The 25,558-nt window shown below is 47.4% G+C and overlaps 1 protein-coding gene and 1 long non-coding RNA gene across 4 annotated transcripts; one reads left to right on the forward strand and one right to left on the reverse strand.

The window, feature by feature from the left end:
* The first annotated feature begins 852 nt into the window (after nt 1-852).
* On the forward strand, nt 853-24,280 carry LOC133469870 (solute carrier organic anion transporter family member 5A1). Of its 3 annotated transcripts, none has more exons than XM_061757420.1 (10): nt 853-961; nt 1,868-3,115; nt 15,097-15,229; nt 15,301-15,518; nt 17,930-18,094; nt 19,192-19,390; nt 20,673-20,832; nt 21,123-21,367; nt 21,733-21,797; nt 22,652-24,280. In XM_061757420.1, exons 2-10 carry the CDS (start codon nt 2,218-2,220, stop codon nt 23,086-23,088), a joined length of 2,520 nt encoding a protein of 839 aa, XP_061613404.1. In that variant the 5' UTR covers nt 853-961; nt 1,868-2,217; the 3' UTR covers nt 23,089-24,280. The 3 variants fall into 3 exon arrangements, with proteins under 3 accessions (XP_061613404.1, XP_061613405.1, XP_061613406.1); XM_061757421.1 differs by having other exon boundaries at nt 857-961; nt 2,035-3,115; XM_061757422.1 differs by lacking the exons at nt 853-961; nt 1,868-3,115 and adding an exon at nt 11,223-11,401.
* LOC133469874 (uncharacterized) lies at nt 19,626-21,408 on the reverse strand. The gene is made up of 2 exons (XR_009785806.1): nt 21,231-21,408; nt 19,626-20,163 (listed from the first exon to the last, which is right to left on the reverse strand). It is a non-coding gene; the product is annotated as an uncharacterized LOC133469874 (long non-coding RNA).
* Nucleotides 24,281-25,558: the final 1,278 nt, after the last annotated feature.

Genomic DNA, 25,558 nt, shown 5'->3' on the forward strand with positions numbered 1-25,558 from the left:
CAAAAACACATTTCTTGAAACCTTCACCCCATTTTCTCAGTACCTTAAACACAAACACCTTTTTTTTTTTTAATGTATATAGAATCATAATGCAAATGACTTGTTCGTGTGTCTGAATCTTCTGAAGATGGTGGACACAGTGAATCTGCTTACGTTGAATTGGCGCTTCCCACATTATCAAACACTAAAGCAATCTAAAACAAGTAAGTAACTAGATGTTTGTACCATGACGATTAAAAGTAAATTAAAATATCAACTTGTGCGAAGTTGTTTTATTAATTATGATTTGATGTCATTGAGGTGACTTATATCGTAGGATATTCCATATTTGGTGTGGCTCCAAGCCCGTTGGTGTGTGTGACCCCGCGATCAGTCAATCAAAGCACAGGGTCAGCATGGCTCCCAGCTGTCAAGATGACGTAGACCGAAATGCATGCCGGTACACGAAGTCTATGGCGGTTTCTAGTCTCGCGTCTCAGATCTTAAAATGTCATTTTAATACCCATTTTTTTAAGACGTAAAATTCTGAATTTATTTTGTTGGAGGTTAATCTGAACGTTTTCCCTAACAATTGGTTATTAAAGGATAGCTTTTTAAATTCATTGAAAACTGGGAACTACAAGTCCCAAGATGGCTAACGTTGTAAACAATTCAAGGTTTTGTGGCGCGGTGCGTTCAGTGTACCTCTACTTTTCGGCTACACTTGTCTTTGTAAACTTGTAAACCATTGTAAACGTTTGCTCAAATCCTACGAATGAATATTAAAAATATATTTTATAAATTTACTGTGTGAACATTCCATTTCGTGGTCGTTCTTTTGGTGGAGAAGCTAGCAAAGTTGTGTAATTTCCCACGGTCGGTGGAGGAGGCACCAGCCCCAGCAGCCCTGCGCATCAGACAGATTTCATTCAGCGAGCAACTGCTCCGAGGACAACAACACACTACCTCCATTCTGTCCCGTGTGAGTACAACAAACCTTTAAAGTCTTTCTCTGCAAGCGACACAGAACATTCCTCGCCTCTTTGGGACAAATGTGTTCAATAACGTCAATATTGTCGCGGCGTGTTTGTCGTCGGAGTGACTGTGTGAGACGTTCACTGACAGCGTGCTCTTTTGTTCTCCCAATGTGTTTGTGTCGTGACAAAAGGAGAGATGCTGCTGTTTTTGTGGTCATTTTATTCCTTTGGGGCATTTTGACAACACCGCCAATCGGTGGCGCTCTTTGTTTGTGTTGTTTATGGTCGGATTTTGGTGTAATTTCAGAAGTTTAGCGATAAAAAGTGGGTTTTCGTGCCCATTGTGAACGCACGCAAACTGCACACTGAAACGATGTTATCAGAAATTGTGGCCGTAAACAAAATATATATATATTTTTAAAAATAAAAGTGTGTGTATGTAATTCTTTCAATTATTTGATTTCAAACTCCAGGTTTATAAAAGATTCTAGCTGTACAGTGAGTGCACAATAGCTATTCAAGAGCAACAACTTACGGCAGTATTGTTAATAGAATGAGGAGAAAGATAACCTGACATCGAAATCACATTCAGCAGACCTCCTGAATGTAAAATTTCACCAAAGGATCAAATATAAAATTCAGTACAAACTTCCCGCTGGCACGACAACAGCTTTGCAGGTGAAAAGGTTTTCCAAAACAATTCTTGTACGCAACTGTCATTTTCTCTCATATGTAGCTTGTTTCAAATATGACCAAAATAGATCATACAGTTGTGTGCAAAAGGTTTTGGCTCAGCGAACTTGAAGGGATTCCGAGCAGCATCTAAATTTCGTCCGGCATGAAGTGCTCGCATCCCTCTCGCAGTCTTTGTTCTGGACGCCATCACCACTTGTTGTCTGTTGTGTGTCTAGGCTGCTGCTCTGCTGTGGAACAAAGAAAACCAGCATTTAACAAAGAGCCATAACAAGCAACGCCACAATGGGAGTCTAAACCGGACGGGATTCACGTTTTGTTTTTGTAGATTTGGACTGTACTCGCAGGTTTTGCTTATTGACTTGTGATGATATTTTGGCCGTAGGTGCGCCGCGTGAACAGCGGATGGACAACATGTCCGTAACCAGAGGCGTCCAGTCCGCGCCGGTGATGCCGGCAGGGCGGTCTTTAGTTTCGTCCATGCCGTCCCCCAACCGAGTCCCCACGTGGCACTAGAAGCCGAGGCCCCCTCTTCCTCCGCCTCCCCTTCCTCTCACCCGGCTGTGCCATGACGTCGTCGGACAGCGACGAGACCGGCAGCGATCTCTCGGAATCGCCGGAGATCCTCCGGCTCCAGGACCGGTACGTGGACTCGGAAGGCTGCTTCAAGTCCAAGAGCCTACCCATCTTGAACGGGCCCCGCCGGACGGACCGCAAGGCCGCCGTTGACGTGGACGAGGGCCGCCAGCTCCGGCCTCAACCCCCCGAGTCGCCCTCCTCCAGGACGGACTTCTCGCCGTCTGTGTCCAGCATGGTGGGGCTCAGCAGCGGCCTACCCGTGGACCCCCGCGGGGCGGCCGGGGGCAAGAAAGTCGGCTTGACCCTGTCCCGCCTTATCCGCGTCCCGGCCAGGAAGTATGTGCGCGTTATCCTCAGAGATTCGCGCTGCTTCCTGTTCTGCATGTGCTACCTGACGTTTATCCAGTCCCTGATGGTTTCGGGCTACCTGAGCAGCGTCATCACCACCATCGAGAAGCGCTACAGCCTCCGCAGCTCCGAGTCGGGCCTGCTGGTCAGCTGCTTCGACATCGGCAGCTTGCTGGTGGTGGTCTTCATCTCGTATTTCGGCGGCCGGGGCCAGAGGCCGCGCTGGCTGGCCGTCGGCGGCGTGGTCATCGCCGTGGGGGCGGCGCTCTTCTCCCTGCCCCACTTCATCTCGCCGCCCTACCAGATCCAAGAGATGAACGCGTCGGCGGCCCACGAAGGGCTCTGTCTCGGCGGCGGCCGGGAGGCGACCGACGCGGCCTCGTGCCCTCGCGACCCCGAAGGCAACGGACACGACCTCTACGTGGCTCTGTTCATCTGCGCCCAGATACTGGTGGGCATGGGCTCCACGCCCATCTACACCCTGGGGCCCACCTACCTGGATGACAACGTCAAGAAGGAGAACGCGTCTCTCTACCTGGGTAAGTTCACCCGCAGTGCAGAATGCGCCTCTTCTGGACGTACGGCTGCAGCAGTCGTGTTGCGCTCAGGGTCCGAATCCAGATCTTGTGTCCGCACCTCGGTCTGGGTCAGCGGTTCACAAACTGGGGGGTCCGGGAGTGGTAGATTGAGGGTCCGCAAAATCATTTGCAATAAATTACTATCTGTTTAAAACATGTGGAGGCAGTTACAATTCAAAGCTGATATGGTGCGATTGTGATGTGTCGTCACATAAATATGACATCCCTTCATGAATAAAGTTTTTTTTAGGGGGGCGGGGGCAAAAGGCATATGATCACAGGAATAAAGTCAAAACAACAACAACCATTTTTAAAAAATAGAGCAAAAAGGTGTCTTTTCCAGAATAGAAGGTGTACTATTAAGACAATGTAGTTGTATTTTGGCAATTCACGTTCAAATATTTCTTTGCTTTCTTTCTCATGAATCAAACCTTGGCTCACGGCACTTTTCCAGCAAGGGCTAACGTTGAGCTTCGTTTCCGCCAGTGGGACGCTGTGCAACGGTTAACACCCTGGCGGCACATTGGAACTGGAAATTGGACCTTACTTGTTTTTTGTCTGTGGCGTGTTTAGCTGGATTCGGTTCCAATTTGACTGTTACGCTAACAGAGCAAGTGGCAAGAAAAAGCGGTACACCATTGATTTAGTTGTTTCGGTAGGCTCCTTGTGGAATCATGGCGAGGTCGGTTAGCTTGGGACTTCCACGTGCACTTTGTAGTCTGTAACACACTTAATTGCCGTGATGGACGATTGTCTGCCTTTCGATAAGCCCGGCAGGCCGCGGCCAGCGCGGAACCGCAGAGGCCGCAAAGTCGACCTGCAGCAGCACTGCGAGAGGGAACGCGGGCTCGATGGCAGAACTGGGTTGCGTATGATTAATGGAGCGCTACAGTGTGCGCGCGAGAGGACACACTGTCAAACTCCGAATTGTGCCGGCCAGAAGGAGAGGAGATGCATTCAGGCGTCTCTACACGGGTGTCGTGTGTACCTGGTATGCGGCGGCGTAATTGTTTCGCCTGCTGCGATATGCACGCATAGCTCCAAAAGTAATCCCCCCCCCCCCATGTGACCGCCTTGGTGGGCGACCCCTCAATCTGCTGAAGGCTTTCACGCAGATGCCCGCTGTCCCACTGACCTCTTATTGTGTCCTCCAGTCATGTGATTAAACAAGCTAAACTTGAACAGTGGATTGCGGTGGCGTTAGCTCTAAGCCCCTTTCACACTGACGGCTTTTTTCTATGGAATGGGTTGGTTGAACTCGACCTGCGAAGCTCCCAGTTTTGGAGGTAGTATCAGAAGCCCGTTTTTATACTGCCTTTTAAAACGAGCTTTCGTCACCGTTCGGTGTGTTTCCGAGGTAGTATCAGAGGCGTAACAGCGACTGTGTGAAAGGGAATAAGCGCAAAGCTGGAACTGGGATGTAACGTTTTAAGAAGCAACACTCAGTTCTTGCGCCCAGTTGCGTTAAAAGCTGTGTGAAACACGATAGAGATGAATGAATTCATCTTCTGTTGTCTCGAACCCCTTTCACACTGCCCATCAAAATTGACTTTTTTCACACGTTGGTGTTCTGTGTGAAGGATACAGAATGCATGGTTTCCCGCCCTTTTGGGTTAAAAGCATTTGTTTGTCACACCGGCCTTTAAAACGGACTTTTTCCCGGGTCGCTGTCCTGTGCGAAAGTTACCGAATTTCGTCAGTGTGAAAGGGGCTAGTGACAGATACCTTAGTAACAGTAGAGAAAGAGTTTAATGCAAGTAGTCAATCGAACATTATTTATAGGTTGCCCACCCCTGCCTTTCGACGCAAAGCAGTCCACGTTGAACTCGTCCTCATGTCGCCTCCCCCGCTACCCTCAAGACTCCCCTATTGATCACATGCTCGCGTCATCGCCGCGAATTGAAGCAGCGGGGGGGCAAAAAACAAACAACAAGATAGAAGGAAAGCGCAGACATGTTGTGACATGTCCGCCGGGCAAAAACAGCCTTGGTTTGCATCCCAGTTGCTGGGAAATAACCATGGCAACGTCAAGCCGTCACATTTCCATTTTCACAAGACATAGGGTAACCAGTCGCCCCCAACGTACCTTGAGGTGGTCTTCGCCTCAACAAAGCCATTTGCGTAAACCCCCAACCCAATTTGCAGCGACTCAGCGAGGTACTTGTGGTGAGAGCGAGCGGGCGCCTCCTTTTTGTGTTTCGTCTGACCTGTGATGCGGCTTTGGCCTGGCGTTGCTGCGGCAACGCAGTGTCATCCAACCACTGGAGCTGAGAAACCCCCGCTGCCCTCAAAAATGTCCGTTTTTGGATGCCCACTTCTGCTTTGACATCCAGACAAGACTTGGGGCACCCCTTATCCTTTGTGTACGTATTTACAACCTAATAGCACCACTGCTCTTCACGGCTAACGACGTTGCCCATTTCATTTTGGTCAAAGCAATGCATACCTGCCGATCAATAATCGGCTTTTCTCATTCACTTCTTCTCTTCTTTTACACTCGTGCCATCTGTGATTTAAAAGGCAATGATGCTGAAAAGGTGCTATTGATGGGGGGGGGGGGGGGGGAGGGTTAAGGGCTGATTAGATTGCATACTTGCACGCCCTCGTGACCTTTTAAGGCGACACATGTCCCAAGTGCATTCCTGCCCGTTACAGCCTCGCTCTGCGCAGACAAGAAGTGGGAATGTGCTTCCATTCTTCTGGAAAGACGGTGTGGGAAAAAGTATTGGGACACCCGGCCACTCCACGTACGCAAACTCTTACGCCGCGCCACCGGACAAAAGTGTCACAAAAAGTGTGACTACCGCTAGTGAACTTATGAGGATCTCATCTTCGGTTTCTCCCAAATTTAATTGAAATTGACTTTATCTGTGTGAAAATTAATCGAGCACAAAGCTGATATGCTCGCAGGAAGCCGGGACTTATTTTGTTGTATGAACGGCAACGGGTGGATACACGTTTATTTTTTTGTTCTGCCTATCACTATACGTCACTGGCGTAGACCGATGAACAAAGATATATTGGGCATTGATAAATGATCATTTTTCAGACGAACGAGGTGAAAATGTCACAGGTGAACTAATTGCGATTCATGGTCTGTTCCCAAGCCCTGATTGATTCACAAATTGGTCGAGGGGCCGGTCTCGTTCCTTTTTAACAGTCTCCTCTTCAACATTCATGATGAGGTGAATGGATTCTCTCTGCTTGATATTAATAGTCAAGTAGCAGCACACATGACTGCAGGAAATTTTGTTTTGGAATCTGTAGCATGGCAATTATTATTCTGATTATTTTTTTTAACACTGTTCATTTACGAATAAGTAGTATAGGTGAAGGATCTTGCGTTAAGTGCAAGGGGTGTGCTCCCTACAACTCAAGCAAATTGGGAATTGTTTGAATGGATGTCAGTGTTTCTCCAGGAGTGTGTTACACGGATTTGTTGTGTGTGGTTTATGGATTTGCTCTGTTTCGTAATAATCGGGCGTGCTGACCCGCAGTCGGCTGTGTCCATCTTGCACCTTCGGGGGCTGGCGGATCACGTTACTGCGTTTGCCCGCTCCGGTTTCATCATCCTGGCTTTCTCACACTTTCTTTGCTCTCTTTGCGTATACTGAACTTTGTACGACTCGAAAGTTTGAGCAAAATCTGGGTGAAATTTAGGACTTAAAGCACCTCTTTCGTGCTCATTTCAGCGCACTTCAACAATTGTGCCAAATTTGAGCATTTTTCAGTCCCGTGTGATCAAAGACAGCAAAGACCTGATTCTCTGATGTCGCAAAAAACATGTGTTTGGAGTTATTTCTCCTGCTCGGATTATGTGTACGGTGTTCTGTGTTGGTCATCGCGTACTCCACAATCTACGCTACAAGAGCAGTTAAGCGCACGTTGATTTTTAAAAATGTTTTTTTCTCATCGTGTGTGGGTTCCTTCTGTTAAAACCAGCGTCATGGACCTAGCTGCTCATGGTTGATCTGTGCGACATTTTAGCTCAAGACGTACCTGCGTTGACTGCTACTCCCTTATAAACCATGTGACTTTCCTGTTGGCGAGCCCGCGTCACTGATGACGCTCAAGGCCTCGATTTTTTTTAAATTTGTTTATTTTTTTACCGTGTTCTTCCCCCTTGAAGCAAGTGTGGGAGTCTTGTTTTGTTTCCACGGGCAGAGGTCTTACTCACTTTTCACGTAGCTGTGTGTGTGTGTGTGCGTAGTCTTCGCTAGACATCATTTGCCGGATGCCCACCGGCCATTATCAGCGCACTGGCCGGATTGTTTTGACAGTGTGGGAAGGTTCCTGGGGAAATGCCACAAGCGAGGCTGTGATTGCAGGAACACTGAGAAACCTTTTGTCTTCAGCTATGCTGCCAGGGGGGGGAGAAAAAAAAAATTGGCCATATTTATTTCCCTTTGTTCCCGCTCACTCTTTGGTTCATGTTGTTTCACCTAATCCTCCCTTCATCCCCGCCTCTGGTTGAACAAAAATCAAAAGAATGCCTCAAGAATAGTGTTTTATTGTCCACAAACATCGATGTGAGCCTGCTAATACATTTAAAGATAAGACCCAGTTATGTTTTTGCTAAATAATACAGAATGAGTAGTGGGGAAAAAAAAAACCACTCCCTGTTTCCTATAGCTAAACCCCCCTAAAAAGATCAACCAAGGCCATGAACCAATTAAAAGAGCAGAAAACCCCCTTAAGGCACCCCCTGCTGCCCACACGTCCCATGACTATTATAGATTTCAATTAGCAGCCACAGAGGAATTAGCGATTATGCTAATCTCCCATGACCCATGGTCTGGCCAAAGATATTCCAGAGTATGCGTCTGCATTTATCAAAATGATGTAGAGTTAAAGAACGGGCCTTCAACCGCCTGCTTTTCATGGCCAATCCTTGATGCCATGGTGTACCCACATGAACTAGCGCGTAGGTTAAAAAGAAAATTGGCGATTTTTCATCTTTTTAGGCTACCTGCTTCCAATTAGGGCTCATTTGGGCAAAGTGCGTCACCGTACGAACCCTGGAAGTTGCCACAAAGGACTGCTTGAAATGAAGATGTCGTGATTGTTTTGCATTCAAACAAAGGGAGAAAACAGCAGTGTATTTTTTCCGATATTAATGATTCTATAATTTCACTGGTCTGGCCTAGTTGACATCAAATTTGGCTATGCTGTATGTGACCCGTGAACTACAACGAGTTTATTCATTGACATTTTCCGTCTGTTAATGCAACCTTTGTTTCTTCACTTTGGCGAAGGCCTTCCTGACCTGAAGCCGTTGTTCCCTTCTTGACGGTTCGTCTGCTCCAAACATTCGCAGTTTTGAGGGAGACGGATGGCTGCCGACGTCGTCCGACCTCATCCCCATCTTATGACATTTGAAAACCGCTTGTTTTTCCTCTTGGCAACCTCCGCGGATGACTTAAAAAAAAATAAAAAATAAAAAATTTGTGCTGTGCCACCTCGTCAAAAACGGATCCTGTACATAATTGACAGTGAAAATGTAATTTGACTTAAGTACATTTCAGTCTGTACTTTTTCACTTTTACTCAAGTAAAGGTGTTGAATCTGTCCGTATACTTACCGAGTGTGAGTACTTTTGCCACAATTGTGACGCTGCCATCCCACGCCGATCCTACCTCAAAAGCCGGAAGAGTTTATGTTGGTGTTGCTGGTTTTGTGTTTGGGGTCTGAGTTATCCACACAAGTTAAATCAAGGGCAACTTGACTTCTTTTTTGATTTTTGAAAATGTTTTCACATTAAACCTTCATCCTGTTTGTGAAGTCCAACTTGCCTTGAATTAGACTTCAGTGGTTTTTTTTTGCCACGACCCGGATGCCGCGATCAGGACTGTGAGTTTGCAAGCGCTTTGGGAGAATTCGGCAATCGTTTTCCAGCGAGCACGCAGCAGTGTTTGCACATTTCAGGCCGTGTGAAAAGACAAATACGTGTGAAAGAAGACAAGTCAATACCGGACCTGTACACCTTGTGTCGGCGTTTTTTTGTGCTGGGGGAAAATGTCTGTCCGTCCCTTTGCTTACCTCCCAATGACTCAAGTCGGCATCTCAATCATTTAACCAAGCTGTACCGTGAGCTACGACTCCGACGCTAAACCTTTTGTTAGATTGTTAACGCTTAAGCAGCTGTCATATTGGATCTGCGTTGTAGTTTTATTAATTTATTTTTTTTGCGCTGGCCACTGTCGCACAGGCAGTTGAGATTACACGGCTGCCAGTGAAGAGAAGAGCGGTAAATACGATTACCCCGAGCCCAGATATCCTAGTTTATCTCATCAGATAGGTTGTTATGGTTACAAGGCAAGATTTGACCCATCACGGGGGCTGTAGCGTACAGTGGAGCAGATTATTGCGGTGGTAATGGCTGCCAACGGCCTGAAAAGCTGCAGGTGCAAGATCATTGCCGTGTCTCCAAATTCGGAGGGTACCCAGATGCTTCGTTCATCATCTCCGTGGTCACTTAACCGGTGAGTGGTTTTGAGGAGCAAGCTACATTGTGAAGCGCAGATGTTGCAAGGAGTTAATGCTGACGGAATGTCCACCGGATCACCCAAAAAAGCCGAGGAGGATCCCGCTGCCGGGATCTTGTTGAGAGGCCTCCTTTTGGGTTGCGTGTCAGTGCTCCAGGGCTTGTAAAAGCAAAGCACTTTGGTAGTCATTTAGATCATTGGGAGGCAACACAGATGTGGGATTGGGGCCGTTCTTTCTGGGGATATTCCATCTTTTGCGCTACAGTCACAAGAAATCACTTCCAGTTGATTGATTATTTTTTTTTGGAGCGCACACATCCCCCTTTTTTTCTTCAGAAGCAGTTTTCATGTGCGCCGATCCAAATCTAGCCATATTTTCGAATCAAATCACTGTCACAGTGTCTTGTTTTTTTGAAGCGGTCATTGAGTTTCGAGCTGATTTCAGACATGTCCGTAGTCACTGTCCAGTATGTCTGCACACTACGCACAGCTTACGTCCTTCTGAAGTCAGATTGCTGCTGTCATGATATATATATTAAAAAAAGGTTTTCTAAAGTATACGCCGTTATCTGGAATGATGTGATATGTAGCACAAAGTGTTAGAGAACTGAGATCTCGCTGCCTTGCTCGTGGGAAAACGAGGAGCAGACTTTTATCTCCTTAATTTTCTGATGCAGCGAGCGAGGGGACATTTGTCTGAGGCGAGATGGAGCTACCAAAGTGGGGTTTGTCTTCAAGAATGAGTAACCGGGACTCCACATAGCTCACTTTTGCGTGACAAAAAAAAAAAGTCCCAACTGAAGGACGAGTGCCTCAGGAGGCAGGTCGAACTGGGAACGTGGCCTTGGTAGTTTCTGAGCACCCCTTGTGACTGCTCATGTCTTGGCTTATAGGAGTAAAGCATGTGAGGCGGCACCACGACCTACCGGGTGGCCTCCGTCTCGATGGTACAAGTCCGAAGGGCTTTGGGATCGTCTGATCATTTTCACTTCTTTCAAGTCTAAGCTCTCTCCGTCTGTACCGGTCGGTACCGACGGGCCGCCGCGATCCAAACGTCTTTACCTCGCTTGATCCGTGAAAACATTCCACGCGGCTCGCTTGCTGCGTCCCGCGGGCTCCCACATGTGAAGAGGTGGAGTTTTACGCCCAGGTGGGGATAAATCTTTGACGTCGCTTTCGGTCTGCAGCTGATAACGATTTCGCCCTCCTCACGTTGATGAATTATTCTGTTTAATTCTTTGTCCACAAACGCAATATTGATCAGAGAACCGTGTTTTGACTACTGCTGCCACATACATTACATATATATATATATATATATATATATATATATTTTTTTTTTAATTGTGGAGATTAGTTACTCTTTAAGTGAATCAGTCCCCTGAATTGTCTTACTAGTGAGGATGAACAGCGCACTAGTACATGGACCTGAGACTGGATAGCAAATAAATGCTCAAATGGTGTTCCTTTGTTTACTTGAAAAGTAGTCTTGGAATAAATTACCTATGTGCATTATTTCACTCTTAATGTCTCTGTGTGTGTGTGTGTGTCTGTCCTGTGTAAGGTCGGAACATGTAAGAAGACACCGTCAGCAAGTCGCCGCGGTGATGCAATTTCATTGGCGCACGTGCGTTATTCCGGTTGAAACAGGAACGCGTGACGCGTGAGAAGGCTTTGTAAAGTATATCGCCGAGTAAAAGAGAGAGCGATGTCGCCTTTTGTCGAGATTAGACGAAGGTCGCGTTTGGAGCACGAATCCGAGGTTCTTGTTTCTTATTGATTGTTTTGTTTGTTTGTTATTGCCGTTATCCCGCTAACTTCGTATCACAAAGATGAACGCAGGTGGACACTTTCGAAGTGAACAATCGGACGATTCGTGCGTTTGGTCTCTTGCATTCCTCCTGACCTGTGATTAAAACACACGATTAGCCCGAGGTAATGACTTGTGGCAACGGGGGCTGGGGGAGGGTCGCTTCATGAGTCGGCGTGCTTTCTCACCAGGTGTTTGTGCGCTCTGTTGTCAAGGGCACGGGGGAGGACGGGGGAGGGGGCGAAGACGAGGTCAGGGGAGGCGAACGGGGCTTATTCACTGCGGACGGCGTCTCGTCATCATGTCTGGAAGTTCTATTTACAGTCCGAGCTGCGCTGGTCATAGCTGGCGGCTTGACCGGCCGGGGGTCTGCGAATTTCCTGCAATTAAAACATCTTTGTGCGTGTTTGGTGTTAGGAATCAAGTCGCAGAGGTTAAAGGCATGTACGTTTGCGCAGTCAAGTTCGGAATTTGGTTACCAAAATATCAGAAGCTCCTCCCCATTGTGATGCAATGCAATTCCACATGGGAGAGGGCACAAATAGCTCTTTGAGTCTTTAAGGTTGCCGGCCCCTGGTCTAGGGGCTAAGGTGTGGCGTTTGGTAGGGAAAAGAGTTGGGGTTCAGTAAATTGGATCTGATCGGAAAGCCCTCCAAGTGTTTGTTTGGTGCGGACCTGGAATGGGTTGCGTGTGGAGGAGGAAGACGAGGCAGCGTGGAGACAACAGAGCAGCGTTTGGTCCCTGAAGGTTCGCGGATGTTGCCGAGAAAGCGTTTTCGCCGAGTTGCACGGCAGCGTCAGTCGCGCGCTCGCGTCTCTTCTTTACTCTGCGCTTTGCGTTCAGATGCCCCCCAACCTCACTCCGATCCGTCACTTCCCAAATCATCCGTTTTGCTTTGTCTCCGCTTCCTCCCACATGGGACTCTTCCATTTTGCCGCTCTCTGTCTGGATATCTTTAACAAATGTCACAAAGATTCACCTGTCGTCAACGATGCCTCATAAATCGCTTTAAGCTTTCCTTGTCACGTATCCGTCCCGTTCCGTACGATTCCGAGAAGGACAGGGCTCGATACTTCTTTCTGCTGCGTCCTCAATCTACGCCTCGTCATGTATGTCTAATGCGGAGAAACGGCGCCGCGTATTGAAAGTCAGACCCCAGCGGCCACGCCGATGCTGACTGGGTACAAAAACGCAAGCGGGGAAAGCCAATCGCACCCGACGGATATTATGAAGCCCGTAAGGTTTCGTCCTTCACGTGCCGCCGCTGAAGGTCTGTTGCGTAATTGAGTCAAGCAAGCTTGCGGTGAGGCGGGCTTCCTTCATTGGCACGACCCCCCCCCACCCCACTGCAGCGTGTGTGTGATCGAGTGTCGCGCCCCTGCCGCTGTTGCTGCTGTGCCAGCACATCTGTCAATCTGAAGACTCTGCCCCGGTCGCCCTTCTGTCGTTTCCTAAACCGCATCGGTCCGAAACGGAACAAACAGTCGGGAGGAACAGCTTTAAGGGGGGGGGGGGGGATTGGGTCACATGTTAAGATGGAGTTTCCGCCCAAAATATCAGTGTCCTCACCTGCTTGGACTGCCAGTGACTACTTTCAGCCCTCATTCAGTCCCACTGGTGGAAGCCAAAGCTCACTCCAGGGTTTGATGATATGTTCGGTACCGTGCTCAACTGGCGTGTGGACCATTGTTTCACAAGCCAAGAAACATATTTTACATTAGAAAAAAATGGAGCCGGACCGATTAATGGACTGGTCCATTTAATCAGCAGATATTAGCCTTTTTAATTCATTCAAAAATGTTTTTTTTGTTGATTTAACACTGACAAAGATAATGACATTCAAACAAACAACAATGCTAAGGTTTCGGTAACGTTTGGCGTTTATATATATATATTTATATAATGTCTTTTTAAGTGGCTGATGCAATTATTTGCATTCTCCCATAAGCCCGGTCACTTTGACCACAGCGCACAGAATTTAAATGTACCACTTGGTGACTTATGCCTCGAAATGTGTGGGAACATAAACGACGAGGCGCTTAAAGCGAGGTCGGAATATGTTTCGTGTCGTCCAAATATTCCAACAGACAGTCTGATTCCAAATTTGCATTCACGTCGCATGTACTTTTTGCGAATTATATTGTATTGCAATCCAATTTTAGAAGAAGCAACCTGGCCTTCATCTGCAACTCTATCACCACGCGGTCCTTGTCCTGTTTTATTCAATTCCGGACCGTCCTCAGCCGTTTATGAGCCAACGAGCCGTTATTCATCTCGAGCGGGAGATAAAAAGATAAGACCCTTTGCCACGCTTGCCCGCTGTAATGAATAGCTCGTCCCCGCTAATATCCTGCCACATTGTGGTAACGCGCCTCGACTGCGGAAGACGAGAGAAGGCGGCGTTTAAAAAAAATGATATATATCCATGCGACGCGGGCCAACGGGGGAAGGACACCTGCTTCGGGTGCTTCGAGGAATGAGTCGCGTCTGGCGGCAAAGCGGTCACGCGCCTTTTAAATAAAAATCCCCAAAAATACAAATTTCAACGTCGAGAGAGTGTATGAACGTACGCAAGGAGGATGTATGTAATGTGGCGGCGGGTGGACGAGGTATTCCGTTGGCGTCAGAGGTCGAGATTAAGGGATATTTTTTTTTTATGTGAAACAAAGAGAGTATTTTGCATATTGTCGAGATGTGACAAAAAAGTTACTTGTCTGTGTGTGAGCGAGACCTTTCTTTGAACTCATTCACACCCAGCCAGCCTTCCCAGTTAACATGGATATTTGACTTCTAAAGCCGTCAATGGCAGTGAATTAATTGTCTCAAAAAGTACACACACACACACACACACACACACACCGTTCCAAAGTGCTAATCCGAACACCGTGCTAGTTTGAAGCAATGTTCCAGGTGTAATTATGGAAAGTTCGACCCCTGCCGATTGTAGCTGCTAAATGGCTTTGACTTGTCTCCGCTGCAGGGGCCTTATTATTTTCCCCACTCGTCCGACCTAGGTGTTCTAACTTTAATGAGTTTATTTTGCCTTCCCGTGGCGACACACACACACACACACACACTCTTGTGCGTTCTTGTGTGTCGGAAAGCTGCAGGCGAGCCCTCGGGTCATCGCAAGACCTCTGGTGCTTTCAGGTCAGCTGTTCACATGTTCCAGAAGCTGTGAAAAATTTGCCTCGGGGCTGCTTCGAAAGTTCCTTCGTTCGTTCGTTCGTTCATTGAGAAGGAAACGTCTCGTCCTGAAACGAAAACGCAACTGTTAACTAGTTGAATTTGTATTTCCAATCGGTTCGTCGCGTCCAATCGCCTCGTTTGCATCCGGCGGCTCAGGTCAGTGCGCATTTTTTGGGGCGTTTCCATGGCGAAGGGGTAATGAGACATGAACCGCTGCACTTTACAGCGCTGTTTGGTGCTGCGCTTCAGTACACTTGAGCCTGACGGATACGATGAATGAATGAAAAACGCGATGCATTGTGCAGACTTACGGGATGAGGCTTCGCCACTAGTTTTTCTTGATGAAACGAAACGCGCTATAAGGGGTCCTCCATTTACAGCGGAAACCGCAGAATCAAAACGGCACCGTTTGTCCATTCGTAAGATCTCCCTTTGTCTCCGTTTTGGTTTGGCTCAGCCGTCATGTACGTGATGGGAGCCCTGGGCCCGGCGGCCGGTTACCTGCTGGGAGGCGTCCTCATCGGCTTCTACGTGGACCCCAAAACCGTGGTCAACATCGACCAAAGCGACCCTCGCTTTGTCGGCAACTGGTAAATACGAGGCTGTTGTTTTCATCGTCGACCGTTTGGAAAATTCAATCCGGTGGCTTTTTGTCGTTCAGGTGGAGCGGCTTCTTGCTGTGCGCCGTCGCCATGCTCCTGGTCATCTTTCCCATGTTCGCCTTCCCCAAGAAGTTGCCGCCGCGCCACAAGAAGAGGAAGAAAAAGACGGGCTCGTCGCCCGGCGGGCTGTCCGGCGAAGACGGCGTCATGAAGGAGAAGTCTGGCAGCAAGGGCAAGAACGTCTCCTCCTCCATCGGCTTCGGGAAAGACATCAAGGGTGAGCAACTACTAGACTTGAACCTTTATCACGACTACATCCAATGTTTGAAGTCCCATTTGAACATCCGCAATCGGCCTACAAGCAAGACGACAACAATGAAACACAAGTCGTGTCGAGGTTGGAACTCAAAGGCGCTGCTGTTATCTCGCTTAGATTAGCCGGGAGCTAATGATGTACAAAGTGCCTGTAATCCAATCAATGGCCACGATTGGTCTTCTGGTCCAGCAGTGCGAAATCCACTCGCATCTCCAGGCAGGACGTCATTGATTTAAGGAGCAGGTAAGGCGCTGTAAAATGGCCTCGACGCTTTCATTTCTTCTCTGAGCCGAACGACCTGGGGGGACATTCCATTTTCCGTACGTTCTGCTGCGGGCTTTCCTCGCTCTCCGTTGCCTCATTTTTTTAAACGAGGTCCCAGGCCAACAACGGCCCCGATTCGTCGGAATCGAGCAAAAGCGACGGCGCTCGTCACGTGACAACCATCCGTCGCAAAAAGCGCAATTTGTTTGCGCTTAATGCTGGTCGAATGCGAGGTACGAACATGCGGACAATCGGGACGAATTTGCATATTTCCACTCCCAGTTAAAGACAATTGTAAATGTAAAAGCCATATGCGGCGTTCTCGCACATTTAAAAAAATAACCCAGACAGTTATTTATTGAAAAGATTTTTTGGAGCCATGGATGAAAACACGGCGTCAAGCCAGGGTGTCGGCCAAACATTCGCCGAGTGAAATGCAAACACTTCAAAGTTTGGAATTGTGCTGCCGCGTGCATCTGCGCGTGTGTCCTTCCGCTGAAGCTACGTCGCAGTCCAGCGACTTCCAACGAGCTCCATTTTATTTATGTTTTTGTCCTTCAGATGACTGCAGCCAAGGAGAAATTCTAACGGAATCTCTCCAATCGTGCACATTCTCGCTTTCCTTGTGAAATGTTGCAGACCTTTTTGAAGGAACGTTAGGTATGAATAACAAGCGCATATCAGTCATGTGTCTGCTAAGTTGTGTTTAAGATACAGATAATCTGTTATCTCTGTGGCACTTGGCAACATAACATTTGGGAGACTGCGAAAAGGTCAACGGAACCCGTTCCCGAACAATCTGCCGTTTTGGCAATTTTTGGGTCGTTTCAGCCATTCCCAGGGATGAAAAAGTGCTATTTTGTCTAACTGCTTCCAAATAATAGCCACATATACTAGCAAGGCAACCTTAAATGACAAAATATTTGAGGTTTTTTTTGTTTTCATCCTGTGCGAGTGGAGCATGGCGGCAAAGTCCGAACGACTCGCAATAAAACCAAAGAAATATGTATCAGCTCCGCAAGGTCGGTCAGTTTCGCAGCCACATGGAATTTGGTAGGCATGTCTATCACGAGGAGACCTGCAAAAAAGTCAAGTCGAACCCAGGCCCCACGTGACACGGGAAGTCGGCCATGTTGGTTCGAAGCGCCCATTTAAGGGCGTTTTGAATCACATATACTAGCCATCAAAGATGAAATCCTAATAACGCCGCAAGGTCAGAGAAATGGCTCTGATTGGCGCATTTCAAAACCATTCTTTCATTCATTTTGGGTTCCCTGTGACGGTTTTGGCCCAACATGGCCTGCCACTTGGAAGTGGCGCTCTTAGGTCGCTTTGACTGAGCGCGGGCTGTTATGATGCAAATGAAGCGCCACAAAAGGAGCAAGCGTCGCAAGCCAGTGGCGTGTCGCGGACAGCTGCGGGAGGCAGCGGCAGGAGCTCGCCATCTGTCCACGCCGCGCCGCTTCCTCCCCCGACGCGGACGCGAATCATTCGCCGCTAACGATAACGCCTGCGCGATCGGTGGATCGAGAGCTCAGTTGGCCTCGACGAGCCTCAGCTCCATTTGTGTATTTTTAAGCTAGTTTACATTGGGAAACGCCATCCAAAGGCTAACGATTAGCATCGACCGTTGCGGTTTTGGAACCCTTTAAGCCACAGATATTTGAACACAAACGGTGGAGCAACACATTTAAATATACAGTATATCAACATGTATAATATTTCAGCTTACTGAGAATAGTCACAATGCGAGTTTCAGGATGATATTACTCTATGATTTTATAAAGTCGAATATTATAGAGTGCTCTTAAATTGTCCAAGGAGTGGGTAAGGATTTGCGCTTGATACTCAGCCCAAAGAAGCTGCCCAAATGAGCTTTGCAAGCGAACCTAATTTGCCCAGCAACAGCAGTGTATTTTCTTTACGCTGACCGCATAATTGGCGAGCGACAGGATCAACGCGGGGGCACCAAATCATGTCGACAGCGGCCTCGGGCGCACCTAAAGGGGCGCGTCTGCCCTTGACGGGACGAAGCGGGAATAACTGCGTTCCGAGCGGACGAACCGTCCGGCGTCTGACGTCCGGCGCTCCGTCTTGTGCTTCCGCAGACCTCCCCGAGGCGGCGCTGAGGATCCTCAGCAACGTGACCTTCCTGTTCGTCAGCCTGTCCTACACGGCCGAGTGCGCCATCGTCACCGCCTTCATCACCTTCATCCCCAAGTTCATCGAGTCCCAGTTCGGCATCCCCGCCTCCAACGCCAGCATATACACGGGTGAGACGGGCGCGCTTTTCGTTTTGGCGCCGTAGTCGTTCCTGGTTCGTGTCGGTGATTATCGAAGCGGCTTTTGATTGGTTACGTGGCGAATGGTTCTTCTTATGAGTCATTATTGCCAAGTTCAACCCCCCAAAAATGTGATTTGCCATTAAACTTCATGTTGATTTTAAATAAATAAACAGGAAGCAGACAAAAGTTGAATTTGTGAGCCTGATGACATTTTTGGCTCACGTTAGCATTTAATGAGCACGTGTGTGGCGGACCTTCACTTGGCAACACCATTCAGTTAACAAGCTGAAGTTGGACAATTTTAAGTGAAACGGACTCTCTAAACCATTACTCGATTATCAAAAATAGTGGTCGATTGTTCGATTAATTGTCGGCCCTCGAAAATCGACCACTATGACAGTGTGGATGCGTTCAGCTTGACGACATCTGTGCAAGTGGAAAGATTTATTCTTCTACTACTGCTATTTATGACTATCACTACTTTTAGTTTATGTAAATAATGTCTTGATCCCAAAGTAAATTCAGGGACTTTATTTTAAATTGTGTTCTTTTCGACCAGCCAAGCTTTTTTTAAGCCTTCCAATGACATTGACAGGAAATCACTTTTGTCGTTCCGATAGCACTTAAAAGGTGACGCTGACTTTTTCTTGTGCGAGTCACGCTGTCCTGCTGACTTTCATTGAGTAATAAACGTGCTCGCGCCGTCCCTTGAGCGGAACGCGTTCATTACGCACGCGCACGCACGTTGATTTCCTTCCCTTTTAATTTGTCCGGCCACTCATGTTAATCCTTTAGCGGCGCTGATGATGCACAAACTGTCGGGATTATCGCGCCGTCGACGCGTCCGAGTATCTTGCCGGCGAACATATGCTCATTGCTAGACGCACGCGCGCAATAAATATCGTTACCTTGTCTCCGACCGCATGTTGCCAGGAGACAAAGGGTAAGGGGCGGTGCTGTTGCCATGGACACCCAACCCACGTCAAGATGGATGTCACGGACAAGAACTACAAGCAAGAAGGACATCGGAATCAGCACGAAAAACAGGAACTTTTAAAAGATCTCCACTTATCTCCTCCTCGCAGGTCTGATCATCGTGCCCAGCGCGGGCGTGGGCATCGTGCTGGGCGGCTACATCATCAAGAAGCTGAAGCTGGGCGCCCGCGAGTCGGCCAAGCTCGCCATGATCTGCAGCGGCGTGTCGCTGCTTTGCTTCTCCACGCTCTTCATCGTGGGCTGCGAGAGCATCAACCTGGGAGGCATCAACATACCCTACACCACCGGGTGAGCGCTCGCACTGAACGGCAGGAAACTCGGCAGGCGCGCCTATCAGGAGTAGACCCGCAAAAAAACAGCGGCAAAAAAACCCACGGGTACTTTGTTCTCCAAAGACAGACTCGTCTCGGAAAGTCCACTCCACGAGTTTTGGCCCATTTAAGGCCCCCCCCCCAAAAGGGCAAAACAGTGTTTTGCCCTTTCTAAAAAATACAGATATAGTAATGGAAAAAGAACCAAATGCTAGAAAAAAAATTGAATATTACAAATAGATCAAATATGACAACTATAGAAACATTAGATATAAATACGCAAATATGAGCAACAATACAAAAATATTAGAGAACACCAAAATATTATACAAAAACATTAGAAGAAAAATACCTCAATATTTAAAAAATAAATAGATATGACAAGATGGGTCAAAATACCAAATATTTGGTAAAAATACACAATTAGCAACAATACAAAAATGTTATCAAATTAAAATGTTAAATATTAAAATCATTTTAGATTAAAAAACAAATATTTGTCAACTATTTGTACTGTGTACTGTAATTTAAAATATAAAGAAAAAAAAAAAAATAACATTGATGAAATGAGATTTATCGCCCTTTTCCGGTTTCCTTGCCGACACGAGAGTCGCAAAATATTATTGGAATGAATGACTGCTAATAAAGTTGCTATTTGTCAAGCTGGCTGGGACGGTCAGCGTGGCTGCTCCGGCATCCTCGTCCTCCCGAGGAATGTGGAGACCCTCCTTTCCTGCTTAGATGCCAGCGCTGAGAAGTAAAAAAAAAGAAAAGAAGAAATGAACTTGCGCTCGCAATGTGGTGACGATGTCAACCTGACAAAAGAGGCACGCATGTTGCGTAATAGAGATGAAACACTATGGACTTGTCATGTGACAGTGAACAGTATGATCACAATGTTGCGAGATATGCCAAGGGATTTTGCCAATGGGAGCGGCGGGTCAAAACATTAGGTACACTTGCACTCATCAACAAGAGCCAAAGTGCGATTGCACTAATATGAAAAAAAGAAATCTCAAAATACTAAAATATTGGACACAAATATTTGAGAAAAAATGACAAGAAATGTGAAGAAAAATAACAGAACATTCAAGGTGTTATCAAAGCAATCGACAACTATTTTAATAATCAATTAGTTGTTAGCTTAAAATTGTCCCAAAGCTCAGATTTGGTGAAAAGGTTTTGGAATGTTTCAAGGCAAAATAGAAAAATATCTCCGGACGTGGCGTTGATTGTCATTTGCGTGTGCGTCGTCGCAGTCCGACGCTGACGCTGACGCAGAGGAATCTGACGGGAAGCTGCAACGTCAACTGCGGCTGCCGCATCCACGAGTACGCGCCCGTGTGCGGCTCCGACGGCATCACCTACTTCAACCCCTGCCTGGCCGGCTGCAGCGCCGTCGGCAACGACAGCAGCGGGGTGAGCGCGCGCACGCACACACAAATGCGTTTTAAATGAACAAAAATAATCCACAACAATATATGATAATGCATGTATGTATATATATTTTTTTTATTTAATTTGACATCTGGGGAAAAAAAGCCAAAATTAAGTGACTATAACGTCAGTTAATTCAATCAACTGATTATTTAGATGGTGTAATGGTAGCATTTGCATATTCACGTTTTGATTGCATTCATCGCCGTACTGGACTTGCGGGAAATGTATTTTGCGGCGCGTGTGACGCATTGTGGCCTTCCGCCGCTCAGATGAGGAACTACACGGAGTGCGGCTGCGTGCAGAGCCGGCAGGTCATCACGCCGCAGTCGGGCGGCGGCCCCGTCAATCGGCTGCAGCTGGTCATCGTCAAGACGTACCTGAACGAGAACGGCTTCGCCGCCTCGGGGAAGTGCGACCGCACGTGCAACACGCTCGTCCCCTTCCTCGTCTTCCTCTTCATCGTCACCCTCATCACCGCCTGCGCGCAGCCCTCCGCCATCATCGTCACGCTCAGGTGAGGAAACTGTGTAGTCACAAAACTACAAGAAGTCAAGTTATGAACGAGCACAACGCGTGCGTGCGCAAAGTTGTTGGCAAGTTTTGATTGATTGTAATGATAGAAGGAAAAAAGTCCCAAAAAGTTAAAATAATGCTTCCCGTTTCCCATGAGGAAAAAGTCATAGAGGCTAAAGCACTAATGTTACAAAGAAAACAATCATATTGCTGCCATTAATGAATTTGAATGTTTACCAAATATTTTTGTAATTTGAGAGCTTTAAGTCAAGATCAAACATCAAAGTGCTACAATAACTAAGTTGGAATGTTACTGAATATCCCAGAAAAGAAAAATGTTGTCACGTGTATTGATGTCTTGTTCAGGTCGGTGGATGAACCGGAGAGGCCTTTTGCTCTCGGCATGCAGTTCGTCCTTCTCAGAACTCTCGGTGAGTTTATTGAGCTTATTAGAAAGAAAAGGCTCAAGCCAAACGTCTTAAATGGCACAATGCTCCCACCCAGTGGTGAGAGAGGTGTATAGCAGCACCTTTTCTTTCCAAAATCCAAGCTCACATTTTGATGCATCACTTTCGTAATAATGCCTTTATTAGTTACTGAATATAAAATGACATGTCCCATTCAAACTGGGATTAAATGGCATCACTTTTAAAAAAAATTCAACTACATAGTTGTTCTTGTTGTTGCAACAACAACAAAAATTCATGCAGTATATTTTTTTCACCACATTCCCTATTATTCATTAATAGTATAACAATATAATGCAAATTCTGTTGTACTAGTATGAATCAACTTCAAGCTCTAACTGTCTTTGCGGAGTAATAAAGTTGACTAATTGGTTCAATGAAAAATAAATCAGCCGGCCCGAATTTCGACACAGATATTCGTCATTTGGACACATATCGACATCTGACTTTTTATTTTATCCAAATATACTGTATATATATTTCCTATGGCCAATAAGAGATCAGTTTAAAACTAGGCAAACTTCATGGAATGATACATTTATTTACATTTCCAGTTCACTTTAGAAGAGATGCTGCTCACCTTTTTTGTTAGAATTGTAAAACAACAATGTATATTGTCTAAGATTGGGGGGGCAACCTACCATTTTGAAAATCTGAAAAGCTGCTTAAAAAACATATTCTTAAAGGCATTTAAGCATCTGAGTTAGTACTATTTGAAATTTTGCTAATTTTTAATAATGTCTGCCCTGAAAAAAAGCCATATCGGTCTGTGTGTGTGTGTCCAACCTGGCGTGTTGACTCCTGTTTTGTTTTTTCAGCGTACATCCCGACGCCGATCTACTTCGGCGCGGTGATCGACACCACCTGCATGCTGTGGCAGCAGGACTGCGGCGTGCCCGGCTCGTGCTGGGAGTACGACGTCACCGCCTTCCGCTTCGTCTACTTCGGCCTGGCCGCCAGCCTCAAGTTTGTGGGCTTCGTCTTCATCTTCCTCACGTGGTACTCCATCAAGCACAAGGAGGAGCGCTTGGAACGCTGGCGGCCCCGCCTGCTGGGGTTGCCGCCGCCGCCGCCATTACTGCCGGGCGCCGTCGGCGAGCCGGTCGGCCGCCCCGGGGGCCGCAAGAGCCACGCGCGCACACGCTCCTGTCCCGTCTTCATCCCGCCGGCGCGGCCCGAGGCCCCCGCCGCCGCGCTGCTGCTGTGCCACGGCGGCCTCAAAGCAATAACGCCCGGAGGCTCGGCCCACGCCTGAGCCTTCGAGAAGCGCAACGCGGCTCTCCCGCGCCTCTTCGAGGCCTGACTGACACGCCGCCGTCATGGTGCTAACTCATGTCACACTCAAAGCACAACGTGTGTTCTATGCAAGATCCCACCGGAAATAATCCGCAGTTTGTGTCCTTATTATTGCGGCGATGATTCATGATTGTACCATGTACGGAACGCCGTTCGGAGGCTTGAACAAGCAGACCTTCGTTCGCCCAAGGCACCTACGCTTAATAACTAGTAACTTGTGACATTTTCCCAATGTTTCCTATGATATCACAATCCAGTGGTACCTGGAGATACGAGGATGTGTTCTCAACGGCCAAAGAAAGTTTGGAAAATTTGTGGTCACGGAACAAATTGTATCTCAAGGCACCACTGCAAAGCCCTAATTGGATATAATTGTTTTTTATGCCCGCTCGCGGTTAGCACGTCCGCCTCACACTTTCGAGGTTCTGGGTTCGAAGCTCGGCTACCAGGGTGGCATTTTCTACGTTAGCTAGCTAGCTAGCCAACAAACCTGCTCAAACCTTTTCAGCCCCTAAAAACCTGCAAAAATAGATCACAATAGTATTGACATATTGTACATAAGCATAATGATAAACACATTTACTAGTAATTGGAAAAAAAAAAGATGTTTTACTACAAATGGTTGATAAGTATTGTTGAAAATTTTCAATTGGTCTATTAAAAGTAGTTTAAATTTCACTCTGGTGTGACTTAAAATGTACATCAAACAACTGTGTGATGGTCTTGTAAATATTGATTATAATTAAGTGCAAATAGTGTAGAGCGTAGATGAAGCGTATTTATGAACTAACATTTCAAGACAAAACTACAACATTGAGTTGTCTCTCGCAGTGCCTGAACAGTATTATTGTCAAGTTCGGCCGACAGGAGTACTCTACCCATAATGCAGTTCTCTCCTCTCAGTGAACTACCCTTTTTTTTTTTTGTTACAGATTTGTAAAAGCAGCAGCAACCGGGGCAGAGAGCGATCATGATGACGATTATTATTGTTTTTGCAGTAGAGTATTCCGAAAAGCTCTTAAGAATTGCGTCGTCGCTGTTCCTCAGCAGAAAAGTGTCCTGTCCTTGTTCATTTTTTTGTCTTTGTGGATGTTTGCTTTCCAAATGACTTGAATACATCGGTGATATTTGTCAATAAAAAGTCAACAATATGTCTCACACGCATCCAGTCTTGCCTTGCGGTAATTTGCATTTTAATGAGGAATAGTCAGAATGTCCATCCATCCATTTTCTACCGCTTATCCGAGGTCGGGTCGCGGGGGCAGTAGCTTTAGCAGGGACGCCCAGACTTCCCCCTCCCCAGCCACTTCATCCACCTCTTCCGGGGGGATCCCGAGGCGTTCCCAGGCCAGTCGAAGGACGTAGTCTCTCCAGCGTGTCCTGGGGTCTCCTCCCGGTGGGACGTGCCCGGAACACCTCACCAGGGAGGCGTCTGGGAGGCATCCGAATCAGATGCCCCAGCCACCTCATCTGGCTCCTCTCAATGCGCAGGAGTAGCGGCTCTACGCTGATTTCCTCCCGGATGACCGAGCTTCTCACCCTATCTCTAAGGGAGAGCCCGGACACCCTGCGGAGGAAACTCATTTCGGCCGCTTGTATCCGGGATCTTGTTCTTTCAGTCACGACCCACAGCTCGTGACCATAGGTGAGGGTAGGAACAAAGATCGACCGGTAAATTGAGAGCTTCGCCTTTCGGCTTAGCTCCTTCTTTACCACAACGGACCGATACAAAGTCCGCATCACTGCAGACGCTGCACCGATCCGCCTGTCGATGTCTCGTTCCATTCTTCCCTCACTCGTGAACAAGACCCCAAGATACTTGAACTCCTCCATTTGGGACATGATCTCATCCCCGACCTGGAGAGAGCATGCCACCCTTTTCCGACTGAGGACCATGGTCTCAGATTTGGAGGTGCTTATTCTCATCCCAGCCGCTTTATACTCTGCTGCGAACCCCTCCGGTGAGAGTTGGAGATCACGGCTTGATGAAGCCAACAGAACCACATCATCTGCAAAAAGCAGAGATGCAATACTGAGGCCACCAAACCGGACCCCCTCTACTCCTCGGCTGCGCCTAGAAATTCTGTCCATAAAAGTTATGAACAGAATTGGTGACAAAGGGCAGCCTTGGCGGAGTCCAACCCTCACTGGAAACGAGTCCGACTTACTGACAGATATGCGGACCAAACTCTGACTCCGGTCGTACAGGGACCAAACAGCCCGTATCAGGGGGTTCGGTACCCCATACTCCCGAAGCACCCCCCACAGGACTCCCCGAGGGACACGGTTGAACGCCTTCTCCAAGTCCACAAAACACATGTAGACTGGTTGGGCAAACTCCCATGCACCCTCGAGGACCCTGCCGAGGGTGTAGAGCTGATCCACTGTTCCACGGTCAGGACAGAAACCACACTGCTCCTCCTGAATCT

This window comes from Phyllopteryx taeniolatus, chromosome 20, assembly GCF_024500385.1.
Source record: "Phyllopteryx taeniolatus isolate TA_2022b chromosome 20, UOR_Ptae_1.2, whole genome shotgun sequence".
Lineage (NCBI taxonomy): Eukaryota > Metazoa > Chordata > Actinopteri > Syngnathiformes > Syngnathidae > Phyllopteryx > Phyllopteryx taeniolatus.